The 14228-nt window shown below is 56.1% G+C and overlaps 1 protein-coding gene across 1 annotated transcript in view; it reads left to right on the top strand.

The window, feature by feature from the left end:
* LOC126474810 (filaggrin-like) overlaps nt 1-13693 on the top strand; it is a 139825-nt gene extending 126132 nt beyond the window's left edge. Inside the window, exons 2-3 of the mRNA XM_050102282.1 lie at nt 10828-12703; nt 12765-13693. Of these exons, the coding sequence (XP_049958239.1) occupies nt 10828-12703; nt 12765-13693 (2805 nt within the window). The remainder of the gene's footprint in view (nt 1-10827; nt 12704-12764) is intronic.
* Nucleotides 13694-14228: the final 535 nt, after the last annotated feature.

Raw genomic sequence — 14228 nt, 5'->3', positions numbered from 1 at the left:
ATGAAGGCATATAGAAGACGAGCATTGGAGTGGACATAGATGGTGGCACAGGTAATGGTGAGGGAAGGAAAGAAGACGTTGAGGATAAGGTGTTCAGTGGGGTCACTGAGGAGGGGTTGTGGCCAGGTGGGGATATGGTTTAGGTGGCCAATCGTGACTCCACCCTGGGCTTGAGTATCAGGAGCGTCAGTGCGGTGGAGGATATAGGGAGAGATTCAGGTAGAATGTTGGGGCTGGAGAAAGGTTTTGTTCAAGAGGAAGGTGTCGACCTGGTGGTGGGAGAGGGTGTTCATGAGTAGGTATTTGTTGGTGTGGAAGGAGTGGATGTTCTGGAGGAGAGTGTGACACTTATGCCATTCCATGATGGGGAAGAGATTGAGGGAAGAGAGAGAAGGGAGGAGGCTTAAACCAGTATGTTGAGTTGGGTGAAGGTGAAGTGGGCTTGGTTGTAGGAGTAAGTGGCAAAGGTGTTCAGGTGGAAGATGGAGTGGGCAGCAAGGGAGGTCTGTTGGAAGGTGTCGGGGAGCTGACAAGTGTGAATGTTTTGGAGGACAATGGTAAGGAACCAGATGATGTCCTCAGCCGTAGGGGGTGGACAGAGGGAATTGTTGGGGTGGACAGGGGATCAACAGGACAGACAGGGACTGTAAGCTCGGGAGTGGCAGGAGGGGGTTTAGCCTTACACTTGTGGGAGTAGGTGGGATGGGGGCCATTGCAGGTGTTACAGGAAGGAGGAGGAGCGAGGCTGTGGCAGTTCTTAAGAAAGTGGGAGGCCTTGCAATGGGGATATGTGGGGGGGCTTTGGAAGTTGGGTGTCAGGTGATCATTGTACATGAGGCATCACTGGCAGTGGTAGGACTGGGGAGGTAATTTGGAGGATTCAACAGGGTGGTGATGGTGATAAATCAGAGCACACTGGATGAGGAGATTGTCAATGGAGGGGCCAGACCGAAAGGACCTGCATGAGGTAGGTGGGACTGGAGGCATTTTGGATACTGCAGGCAGAGCGGATTTCCAGGTACAGGTGGGAGTTCAGTTCTGCCAACACCTTATCCTTCATGATCACTGAGCTGAGCTTGTGATAACAGCAGTGTAGGTGGGGGGGGGGGGGGGCGACTGGGAGGCTGGGGCTGACGGGGAGAGGAAGAAGAGAGGAGGGGTGTCAGGGATGCATGGGGGCCGAACACAACACGTGAGAGTTTACGGAGGAGGTCCATGTGAAAGGAGGGGGACGGGGACTTGATAAGGACTGAGTCCCTGCGGGGAATCAATTGGGAGATGGGAGCACCAGGTGGATACTCGTATTTCTATGGTGGGGGTATGGGCATCAAAGAACTTAGTGTCTGGGATTGACAGGACAAAGGTGTGGAGAGTGGGGGCCGGGGTGTGGGTGGCTGGAGGAGGGGTGATGTCCATGGAGGCGATGGCAGGAGGGGGAGTAGGTGGTGACTTTTTGTGGAAAGTGGGGGAGCAGAGTCGGCATTGACGCGCTTTTGGGGTTTATGCGAGACTGTAGGGTGGGAGGAGGGGAGAGGGATGGGGAGGAGAGGGAGGTGGCGGGTGGCAGATCCTGGTGGCGTGGTGGATGTGCCAGGAGATGTAGCTGGTTCAGTGATGGTGACTGTGGCCCGGTGTGATATGATGCATGCGAGGGATGCAGATGAAGAAGTGACGGGGGGATGGGGAGGTGAGAGAGGGGAAGCTGACCACCTGAGGGGTGGCAGCAGAGGCGGCAACGGAGGAGGGGGCAGAAGTGGGAGATGTTGAGGGTGTGGAGGCTGGAGGAAGGGTGTAGAGGTGGGGGTACACAGCAGGGGAGGAGATGGGGGAATGGGTGAGTGGGAGAAGGGGAGGCCAGGGGCGGCAATCCAGGAAGTGACAGAGGAAGAGGGGGAGGGGGAGGTGTTGATGACAGTGGAGGTGGGAAGAAGGCTCATGGTGGACGAACAGCGACGGACGCCAGCAGGAGGCGGCGGCGGCGATGAACGGTGGCAGATGGACAGCAGGCGGCGGCGAGCCCCGAATGGTGGCAAGCGGGCAGGCATGCTTGCAGATGGACAGACGACAGCAACAGCAGCAGGCGGCGGCGATGGCAGACGAAACACGCAGGCAGGCAGACCGACAGGCAGACAGATGGACAGAACACAAATAGCAAACGCAACAGCAACATGCTCTTCGAAAACGTAGATTTCATCCTCAGGGTAGCCCAGCATCTGCATTCTGTCGCCTTCGAAGGAGGGGATCCAACCCTCTAGATGGACGCAGCGATTTCTTTGGACTCTTATGAACGTCTCCCGTACGCGCTCCACATTTATTTCACTTACACTGGGACGTCCCTTCTCTTTGTCGGGCACATGCAAACCGTCGTAACGAATTTGTTGTGCCAGTGGTAAATGGCCTTCCTTGTTGGTGGCTTCTTACAGTACTTGGCTCTAAACATCCGTTGAACAGCTGTAGCACATGTTTTTGTCGAACTCCAACACACAGAAAACTCGCTTCGCACCTGAACTCGGCATGTTTGCGACTAGCGCTGACTATCGGCAAAATACCAAACTACGCTTCAGGGTTTCTCTTCAAAATGACATATGTATGATATCTGTACGATGTTTGGTTCTTGTGCAATAAATAATTGAAAGTGTTTTCAGGCTTTATGTACACCCTGTACTATTGTGCTCCGATTGTCGCGCTGTTTATAACACGCAGTATGAAATGGCTGAGGCTGCTTCCTGTTCTGTAGCGAAACACGCATATGAAACAGGGTTAAAAAGTGTCGAGAGATAGGTTGTTCTTAATGTTTTTCATAAATTTACAGAAAAAAGTCGAAGTTTTCCGACGGACTACATTTGATGGAGTTGAAATAGTAATGCAATTTGAATGTACAGCCGAATCGGTGGCGTAATAGGTTGATAACGGATCGCTGGTTCAAGTCTCACCCTAATCATCCTTTCTTGCGTTGAATTTGAAATACCTACATCTCGTAATTGTAAAATTCATCATCATTTTTATGAATAATGCGTATCTTCTTGCTTCTACTTACATATTGCAAGCGAAATTCCTGCTTTCATTTCAAATATAACTTCTTAATTATCGATATTTATGAAAGATTGTTAATAAAGGTTGCTTAAATTAAGAAAACATAGCAATTTAAATTTTAGGGAAAAATTTAAAAATCAAATACTCTTTATTTAGATTACGTCCATTGTTTTATACCACAGATGCAGTCTTACACGACCCAGAGTGATAAAGTGTCGTAGAAAAATGGAAAACAGTCGTTTTCACAGCACTGAGCACAGCATACAAATGCTGCGTATTTACATTTGCCACTGTACCATTACAATATGAAGCCAACAGAACGGATGTGGAGCCAAGTTCAGGGATTTGCCCTTAGAAATAACAAGACTGTTCAAGCTGCCAGACGTACTGGAACTAACGCACTCAGCTTTTTGACACGTCACTGCCGAAAGCTGACGGGATATAGAACGGCACGTTATAAAAGAAGAGGAGAAAATGCGGAGCCGGGGTGGCTTCGTGGATTCTGTTGTTGATCGACTCGTTATCAACGTAGCAGATGACAGTTCAAGAATTGAAATGCGTTTGTCGGATTCGGATGAGGAAGGAGCTAAGAGATTGCCAGGTGACTGATTGTAAGTAATACCTCCAGTGGCTTTAGTATTCAACAGTACGGTGAAATCCCCGCAGTATGCTTTCGCATCACACATAGCTCGCTTAAGTTAGGAATTTCCTTCGCTCTTATTCATAATTAGAATACTATGTTAGGTAAGAACGAGAGCACTTTACGCTTTCCGTCTGGTCACCTAAGAAACGTGCGGTAGTTCTGCAGTTCTGCCGAATATTATTTCATTCTCTTTCAAAATTAAATGAGATCCGAAGCTATATTGTTTCTCCGCTCGTCTGAACAAATCATTGCAGGGTAGTTGGACCAGCTGGCTGGACAATGCCCCGGTAAAGCTATTGTCTCGCTTTATTGTTCAGTCTACGTGCGTGTAACGCAGCATAAAACGTATCCTGCTGATAGTGCTTGACCGTGCTGGACGCAGTTTGGCTTCCGCTCCACTTGAAACGAAATCGAATGTGATTGAAGCGATCGCGTAAGATTACTTGGCGTAATGTTTACATCAGGGTTTTTTCTTATGATGAACAGAGTACAGTGAAGAGATAACAACGAGAACCCAGGAAGTGCTCAAGTCGGCAGGCAACAGGGAACGGAGCAGGCCACGGCTGTGGGACAGTGGGGTGGAGTCTCCCGGCGCGCACGGCGAGAAATGGGCCGCCCTGTTTCGTGTGCGGTCTGCGTCTGCAGCGACGTGACGCGCAGGGGTTATCTGATATTTGGCTCAACTGCGCGGTCATCAGCGCCCGTACAAAGTCCCCATTTTTGCACAGTCCATTTTTTTTACCCAATCCAGTATAGCCACTGTCACGGATGATGATGATGATGATGATGATGATGATGACAACACAAACACCTAGTTCCCGTGCAGAGAAAATCCCCAACCCGGCCTGGAATCGAACCTCAGACCCCATGATCAAAGCAGGGGTTGTCTGAACGTTGCTTCATTATGACCAAAAAGCCGAAATTGCCAAATAGCAAACGAAATGGTACAGCCTGTAATGGGCAATGTTTTCTTTTAAGAACTAGTTTTCATTTGAAACTGTATACCTTTACGGGTCAACCAGGAACCTAAATTGTTGCTAATCTCTGACCTTCCAGGGCTCGTAGAACAGCTTTGGCACCTACGAGTACTAGAGGGGATGGACATAAAAGCGGAAATACCCAGAACACGACACATTACCATGCGTAATACGGTGTAGGAAAAGGGTTGGCATTCAAAACAACTTCCAGACGTCTCGGAATAGATGTATAAAGGTGTTGTATGGAATCTTATACCATTCTTTGTGCAAAATAGTGGCAAGTCCAGGTAACAATGACGGAGGTGCATAGCGATCTCTCCAAAGTACACCATAAAGTCTCAATGATACTCAAATCTGGTGAGTGTGGTGGCTGGGGAAAATGCTACATTTCATTCTCGTCCTCGTACAATCAGTCCTGGCCAATGCGCGCTGTGTGACAGGGACCGTATGGTCTTGGAACACAGCATCACCACTGGGGAACAAACACTGAACCACGGGCTGGACTTGATCAGCCAAAATTGTCACATAACCCTTGGCAGTAATGCACCATTGCAGAGTGATGATGGACCTTGGAACACCACGATACGGCTGCTCTAATCGTGACCAAACCCCCACAACGTTTCACTCTTAGGATGTAATCTCTGCCAGAAGTTTGAAACTTTTGGTCCTTGGCAGTACTTTTGGGGCAGCCACCACAAATTGTATAAAGCGTGGGTAGTGACTAGGATGTAGCTATGTCTGTTGGCCGAAAAAAATTAATGACAAGAATTGCGCCAGCTAGAATGAAAAGATAACTTATCTCCATTTCTGATGAAACATGCACCAGCAATACAAGTCCAGGTAATATCCAAGAGAAATCCGTGTACTGAGCCTAGTCGAATACAATAGCAAATATCACACCGCAATGGCTCTGCTATAATCTCCACGAAAGGCTAGCAATAGACAATCGACAATAGACTGTCCTGGTTTTTTTTTCTTTATTGTGATTTCATTCCCTGCCCCATATGGGCAGGGGAGGGCTGTCAGCGGCACAATCCGCCGCTCTTCAGCCGAGTGACATAACTTAAAATAAGAATAAAATGTTACATACAGAAGGCGAGAAAGGGGAACTTAAAACAGAATAATGGGAGAAAATGGAGGTAAAAAATAGACTAATACGGAGACGTTCATGGAGGACAGTGAAAAGTCACCAGAAAGTTAAAAAACACAGTTGGTAAGTCTCCAAAACTCAGAGAAGACACTGAATGGAAATGCACACATTAAGAGTCGGCCACAGTAGTAAAAACACTCCGGAACAACACACTTAAAACCCACTTGGAGCACACACGATGAAGAATAAACCTGCCAGGCAGGACCTGCCGAGGGAAAGGGCAGAGAGGATGGAAAAGGAGGGGAGAGCATGGGGCAGCAGGGGAAGCAGCGGGATGAAGAGAGGAGGGCCATCAGTGGGCAGGAGACACGTGGGGCGGGGAGGAAGAGGGAAGACAGGGCAGGAGGGAGTGCAGAGACACTGAAAGGAGGCACGAGAGATGGAGGGGGGGAAGCCACTCAGGAGGAGGGAGGGAGAGGAGAGGGAGCCCTGGGGAGGAGGTAGGAAGATGGAGTTAGAGTTGGTAGGAAGGGCGAAGCTCATCATCCAGGAGGGGTAGACGGTGGAAGGTGTGTTGGGAAAGGAGGTGGAGGCTGTGGAGATGGAGAGAGGGTGGGACACAACGGTAAAGGCGCGGCAACTGGTTGGGGGTGGAGAGGAAGGGAGATACCAGGGGGTGAGGGGGATAAGGCGGCGGACAATATATAGTGTGCGGATGTGTTCAAGGAAAAAGAGAACGTGAGGGAAGGGGACAAGGTCGTAGAGGATGCGCATGGGGGACGGAAGGCGGAAGGCGAGGCAGAGCGCATGGCGTTCAAGGATTTGGAGGGCTTTATAGAACTGGGGAGGGGCGGAAATCCAAGAGACGCTGGCATAACAGAGGATGGGGTGGATCAAGGATTTGTAGGTGTGAAGGATGGTGGAAGGATGCAGACCCCACATCCGGCCGGACAGGAGTTTCAGGAGGCGGAAGCGGTTGTGAGCGTTGTTTTGGATGGTAAGGAGATGGGGAGTCCAGGTGAGGTGGCGGTCGAGTGTGAGGCCAAGATATTTGAGGGTAGAAGTGAGGTGGATAGGACGGCCATAAATGGTGAGGTAGAAATCATGGAGGCAGAAGGGGCAGGTGGTGCAGCCTATGATGATCGCCTGGGTCTTGGAGGGATTAACACGGAGGAACCACTGGTTGCACCAAGTGGTGAATTGGTCAAGGTGGGTTTGGAGGGTACATTGGGACCGTTGAAGGGTAGGATAATGGGCTAGGAAGGCGGCGTCATCAGCGAACTAGAGAAGATGAACAGGAGGGGAAAGTTTGGGCACATCAGCAGTGTACAGGAGATAGAGGAGAGGGGAAAGGGCAGAACCTTGCGGTAGCTGGCAGAGGGATAGAAGGTACGGGAGTTGGAATTGTGGATAGTCACATAGGAGGGACGATGGGAGAGGAAGGAAGCAATGAGACGGACGAAGTTGATGGGGAGAGCATAGGTCTGGATTTTGAAGAGGAGCCCGGGATGCCAGGCACGGTCATAGGCGTTCTGGAGATCAAGGGAAACAAAGATAGCGGAGTGACGGGAGTTAAGTTGGAGGGAAAGAAGATTGGTAAGGTTAAGGAGCTGGTCGTCGGTGGAGAAGGCCGGAAGCCACATTGGGCAAGAGGAAGGAGACGGTGCTGGTTAAGGTGGCGGTGAATACGGCGAGAGAGGATGGCCTCGAAGACCTTACTGAACACGGAGGTGAGGCAGATTGGACGATTGGAAGAGGTATCAGAGGGGGGTTTGTTAGGTTTAGGGAACAGCAGGACACGGGAAGTGGAGTGGAGGACGAGTGTGATGTCTTGTGTGGTGATGGGAGTGTTGATGTCTGAGGGGGTAACCGATCCAAGTACTGGATGCTAGGGGCGAGTGGGGACAGAGGTGTCAGTGCGGTCAAGGACGGTGGGGAAGAGGGAGTAATCAAAATGGGGATCATCAGGAATGGAGAAGACCTCGGATAGGTGGGAAGCAAAATGGTTAGCCTTACTGAGGTTGTCAGGAAAGTGCCGATCGTCATGGAGGATGGGGTAATGTGGGGTGGGATGGCTACCAGTAAGGTGGTGGAAGGCTGACCAGTACTTGGAGGAGTTGACAGGGAGGGTGGAGTTGAGGCATGTGCATGTCTGGCGCCAGTCCCGGCGTTTCTTTGCTGTAAGGAGGTTCCGGATATGTCGCTGTAATTGCCGGTGGCGGGTGAGAGTATCCCGGTCACGAGTGTGGAGGAAGGAGCGGTAGAGCCTGTGGGATTGACGCAGGACGGCCTGTGGAGGAAGTGTAGGGTGGTGAGTTTGGTAGGGACATGAGCCTCCACAATGTCAGTGATGGTCTTCTGAAGGAAGGAAGAGGCATGGGTGACGTCATAGGGTAGTGAAAGGTGAGGGGGTGGCTTTCGATCTGTAAGGCAATGGATTCCCGGTAGGCATCCCAATTGGCTCAATGGTAGTCATGGACAGACTTTGGAGGGGCAGCTGGGCGGGTGGCTGCAGTGGCGGGACGGGTAGAGGAGATGGTAAGAAGGACAGGGAGATGGTCACTACCAACGGGATTGAGGACATCAATTGTGATGCGACCAAGGAGGTTGGGGGAAGTGAGGATAACGTCAGGGGTGGAGTTACTTTCAGGATGGGTGTGCTGTGGGAGAGGAACAAGGTCACCATGGAGGGTGGCAAGGAACTGATGATGCCACTGCCGAAGGGTGGCAGGGTCATGGCTGTGAATTTTGAGGTCAGTGACGATCATATAGGTGGAGAAGGTACGGTCAACTTGGGAAATGAAGTCAAAGGGGAGAGGAGCTGCGGGGCAGATATAGATAGTGGCACAGGTGATGGCGAGGGAGGGAAAAAATAGGCTGAGGAGAAGGTGTTCGGTCTGGTCATTGATGGGGGGTTGTGGCCGGACAGGGAGATGCCTGAGGTGGCCTATAGCGACCCCGCCTCAGGCTAGGGGAAGGGGATTGGCAGTGCGGTGGAGGAGATAAGGGGAGGTGTGGACAACATGGTGGGGTTGGAGGAAGGTTTAATTAAAGATGGAGTCAACCTGGTGCTGGGAGAAGGTATGCATGAAGAGGTATTTGTTTGCAGGGAGGGAGAAAATGTTGAGGTAGAGGAGACTGTCGACGCGCCAGGAGGTTGGAGGTGGGAAGGGTGTGGGATGGGGAGAGAGGGGCTTAAATGAGGGTGTCTAGGCGGGTGAAGGTAAAGTGGGACTGGTTGTGGGAGTAGGTGGCATAGGTGTTTAAGTGGAAAACAGAGTGGGTGGCAAGGGAAATATGCTGGAGTGTGTGGGGGCACTGGAAGGGGTGGATGTTCTGCAGGACGATGGTGAGGAACCGGATGATGTCTTCTGCTGTATGGGGAGGGCGGAGGGAATTGTTAGGGTGGATGGGTGGGTCAGTGGGGCGAATGGGGACAGTGAGTTCAGGGTTGGTGGGAGGGGGCTTGGCTTTGCATTTGGAGGAATAGGTGGCATGAGGTTCATTGCAGGTGTTGCAGGACAGGGGGAGGCGAGGTTGGGACACTGTTTAAGGAAGTGGGAGGCTTTACAATGGGGGCAGGTGGGTGGGTTCTTGCAGTTTTGGGTGAGGTGGTCGTTGTACAGAAGACAGTGCTGGCAGCGGTAGGATTGAGGGGGAATGGGACGGGTCAACAGGGTGGTGGCGGTTGAAAATCAGGGCTCCCTGTGTGAGGAGGTGGTCGATGGAGGAGGCGGACTCTGTAAATATATGCATGAGGAAAGTAGGGCCAGAGGAGTTGTAAATATGGCGGGTGGAGTGGACTTCCAATGCGGGGTGGGCATTCAGTTCCGCCAACACCTCAGCCTCCATGACCACAGGGCAGAGTTTTGTGATGATGGCAATGTGGGTTGGGGCTGACGAGGAGAGGAGGATGTAAGGAATGGGGTGAGGGATGCATGGGACCCAAAGGTGATGGGCGTCAGGCGCTGGAGGAGTTCAGTATGGAAGGAGGGAGAGGGAGACTTGATGAGGACAGAGTCTCTTTGAGGGATAAGTTGGGTGATGGGTGCACTGGGATGTACTTCCGGATTTCAAGGGTGAGGATTTGGGCATCCAGGAATTTCGGATCAGGGTTGGCTAGGACAAAGGTATACAGGGAGGGGGCTGGAGAGGAGGGAGGTGGGGTGGTATGCGTAGCAGGGTCAGTGGGAGATAGGGTGGGCAGTGGCTTTTTGGATGAGAGAGTAGAGGAGAGGTCGCCACTGGGCTGTTTGGAAGATTTTTTGGCGGGTGTTGTCTGGGAGGAGGGATGAGGGACTGGATGGGAGGAGGTGGGAGGCAGGGCCCTCCTGTGAGGCACTAGCACCGGATGAGAGGGTAGGGCGCTCTGTGGCGGCGACTGTGGCGCAGCAGGCGATGGCTCGGGCAGGAGAAGCAGGGGTAGTTGCAGGGGGGGAGAGGGAAAGTCGTCTCGGCGGGCGACAGGAGCGGGAGGCGGGGGTGGTAGCAGGGACAGAGGCAGGAGCAGGAGCAGCAGCAGGAGTGACATACAGGTGGGGATACAGTGATGGGGAGGAGACTGTGAGTAGGGCAGGTGGATGAAACGGGTTAATCCCAGAGGAAGCACTCCATTACGTTACAGTGGGGCAGGTGAAGGGGAGGTGTAGATGATGGTGGTAGTTGGGGCGTCCATGATTGCAGGCAGCAGCGAACACCGAGAGACGGTGGCAGCAGAAGAAGCAGCGAGCACCGAGAGACGGTGGCAGCAGAAGAAGCGGTGAGCACCGAGAGATGGCGACCAGGTGGCGGCAGAAGAAGCGGCGAGCACAGAGAGACGGCGGCAGCGGCGACGGCAGAAGGGGCGAGCACCGATAGACAGCGACCAGGCAGCGGCAGAAGAAGCGGCGAGCACCAAGAGACGGCGGCAGCGGTAGGTGTAGAAGAAGCGGCGAGCACCGAAAGACGGCGACCAGGCAGCGGCAGAAGAAGTGGCGAGCACCAAGAGACGGCGGCGGCGGAAGAAGCAGATAGCGCCGAGAGACGGCGGCAGCGGCGGCGGCGGCAGAAGAAGCGGCGAGCACCGAGAGACGGCGACCAGGCAGCGGCAGAAGAAGCGGCGAGCACCGAGACGGCGGCGGCGGCGGCGGCGGCGGCGGAAGAAGCGGCGAGCACCGAGAGACGGCGTCAGCGGCGGCGGCAGAATAAGCGGCGAGCACCGAGAGACGGCGCCAGCGGTGGCGGCAGAAGAAGCGGCGAGCACCAAGCGACAGCGACCAGGCGGCGGCAGACGAAGCGGCGAGCACCTTGAGACGGCGGCAGGTGCGGCGGCAGAAGAGGCGGCGGCAGAAGAAGCGGCGAGCACCGAGAGACGGCGACCAGGCGGCGGCAGAAGAAGCGGCGAGCACCGAGAGACGGCGTCAGCGGCGGCGGCAGAAAAAGCAGCGTGCACCGACAGATGGCGACCAGGCGGCGGCAGAAGAAGCGGCGAGCACCGAGAGACGGCGACCACGCGGCGGCAGAAGAAGCGGCGAGCACCGAGAGACGGCGACCAGGCGGCGGCAGAAGAAGCGGCGAGCACCGAGAGACGACGACCAGGCGGCGGCAGAAGAAGCGACGAGCACCGAGAGACGACGACCAGGCGGCGGCAGAAGAAGCGGCGAGCACCGAGAGACGGCGGCAGCGGCGGCGGCAGGAGAAGCGGCGAGCACCTTGACGGCGACCAGGCGGCGGCAGAAGAAGCGGCGAGCACCTTGACGGCGACCAGGCGGCGGCAGAAGAAGCGGCGAGCACCGAGAGACGGCGGCAGCGGCGGCGGCAGAAGAAGCGGTGAGCATCGAGAGATGGCGTCAGCGGCGGCGGCAGAAAAAGCAGCGTGCACCGACAGATGGCGACCAGGCGGCGGCAGAAGAAGCGGCGAGCACCGAGAGACGGCGGCGGCGGTGGCGGCAGAGGCAGAAGAAGCGGCGAGCACCAAGCGACAGCGACCAGGCGGCAGCAGACGAAGCGGCGAGCACCTTGAGACGGCGGCAGGTGCGGCGGCAGAAGAGGCGGCGGCAGAAGAAGCGGCGAGCACCGAGAGACGCCGACCAGGCGGCGGCAGAAGAAGCGGCGAGCACCGAGAGACGGCGTCAGCGGCGGCGGCAGAAAAAGCAGCGTGCACCGACAGATGGCGACCAGGCGGCGGCAGAAGAAGCGGCGAGCACCGAGAGACGGCGACCACGCGGCGGCAGAAAAAGCAGCGTGCACCGACAGATGGCGACCAGGCGGCGGCAGAAGAAGCGGCGAGCACCGAGAGACGGCGACCACGCGGCGGCAGAAGAAGCGGCGAGCACCGAGAGACGGCGGCAGCGGCGGCGGCAGAAGAAGCGGCGAGCACCTTGACGGCGACCAGGCGGCGGCAGAAGAAGCGGCGAGCACCGAGAGACGGCGACCAGGCGGCGGCAGAAGAAGCGGCGAGCACCGAGAGACGGCGGCAGCGGTGGCGGCAGAGGCAGAAGAAGCGGCGAGCACCAAGCGACAGCGACAAGGCGGCGGCAGACGAAGCGGCGAGCACATTGAGACGGCGGCAGGTGCGGCGGCAGAAGAAGAAGAGGCGGCGGCAGAAGAAGCGGCGAGCACCGAGAGACGGCGTCAGCGGCGGCGGCAGAAGAAGCGGCGAGCACCGAGAGACGGCGTCAGCGGCGGCGGCAGAAGAAGCGGCGAGCACCGAGAGACGGCGACCAGGCGGCGGCAGAAGAAGCGGCGAGCACCGAGAGACGGCGTCAGCGGCGGCGGCAGAAAAAGCAGCGTGCACCGACAGATGGCGACCAGGCGGCGGCAGAAGAAGCGGCGAGCACCGAGAGACAGCGACCACGCGGCGGCAGAAGAAGCGGCGAGCACCGAGAGACGGCGACCAGGCAGCGGCAGAAGAAGCGGCGAGCACCGAGACGGCGGCGGCGGCGGCGGCGGCGGAAGAAGCGGCGAGCACCGAGAGACGGCGTCAGCGGCGGCGGCAGAAGAAGCGGCGAGCACCGAGAGACGGCGCCAGCGGTGGCGGCAGAAGAAGCGGCGAGCACCAAGCGACAGCGACCAGGCGGCGGCAGACGAAGCGGCGAGCACCTTGAGACGGCGGCAGGTGCGGCGGCAGAAGAGGCGGCGGCAGAAGAAGCGGCGAGCACCGAGAGACGGCGACCAGGCGGCGGCAGAAGAAGCGGCGAGCACCGAGAGACGGCGTCAGCGGCGGCGGCAGAAAAAGCAGCGTGCACCGACAGATGGCGACCAGGCGGCGGCAGAAGAAGCGGCGAGCACCGAGAGACGGCGACCACGCGGCGGCAGAAGAAGCGGCGAGCACCGAGAGACGGCGTCAGCGGCGGCGGCAGAAGAAGCGGCGAGCACCGAGAGACGGCGACCACGCGGCGGCAGAAGAAGCGGCGAGCACCGAGAGACGGCGACCACGCGGCGGCAGAAGAAGCGGCGAGCACCGAGAGACGGCGACCAGGCGGCGGCAGAAGAAGCGGCGAGCACCGAGAGACGGCGACCAGGCGGCGGCAGAAGAAGCGGCGAGCACCGAGAGACGGCGACCAGGCGGCGGCAGAAGAAGCGGCGAGCACCGAGAGACGGCGACCAGGCGGCGGCAGAAGAAGCGGCGAGCACCGAGTGACGGCGGCAGCGGCGGCGGCAGAAGAAGCGGTGAGCATCGAGAGATGGCGTCAGCGGCGGCGGCAGAAAAAGCAGCGTGCACCGACAGATGGCGACCAGGCGGCGGCAGAAGAAGCGGCGAGCACCGAGAGACGGCGACCAGGCGGCGGTAGAAGAAGCGGCGTGCACCGAGAGACGGCGACCAGGCGGCGGCAGAAGAAGCGGCGAGCACCGAGAGACGGCGACCAGGCGGCGGCAGAAGAAGCGGCGAGCACCGAGAGACGGCCACCAGGTGGCGGCAGAAGAAGCGGCGAGCACCGAGAGATGGCGTGCAGACGGGCAACAAAATGACAGGCACGGTCGGGGCTCTTCCACGTCGAAGATACACCCTGAGAGTAGCCCAGGCAGTGCGAGTCCTCGATGAGGAAGTGAGGGTATCCAACCCTCGAGGTGCTTCTCGGGGCCAGAGCTCCTCCTTATATGCAATAGGCAGAGGGTGCTGCAGACCCGAGCTCAGCCATGGCGCGACCTCTTCCGTCGATGGTAACGCCCTGAGACGCCGACGGCCGCGACGGGAACTGTGGCCAGCGATGTCACGGTCACGGTGCGCGTGCGCGAGTTGGTTGGTTGGATTTGTGGATACAACAGAAGCAGTGTGAAACACGACTCATCCGAACGAGTGACACACTTCTGTTGTGCCACAGTCCAGCCATTATTGTGCGGGCACCACGTGTTCCTGTTATGGACAGTTGCATCACTGATGAGTACGCTACTGGTCATTAAAATTGCTACACCAAGAAGAAATGCAGATGATAAATGGGTATTCATTGGACAAATATATTATAGTAGAACTGACATGTGATTAATTTTCACGTAATTTGGGTGC

Source organism: Schistocerca serialis, chromosome 4 (genome assembly GCF_023864345.2).
Source record: "Schistocerca serialis cubense isolate TAMUIC-IGC-003099 chromosome 4, iqSchSeri2.2, whole genome shotgun sequence".
Classification (NCBI taxonomy): domain Eukaryota; kingdom Metazoa; phylum Arthropoda; class Insecta; order Orthoptera; family Acrididae; genus Schistocerca; species Schistocerca serialis.
Note: the sequence above shows the minus strand (reverse complement) of the source record. Positions and strands in the feature narration are given on the sequence as shown.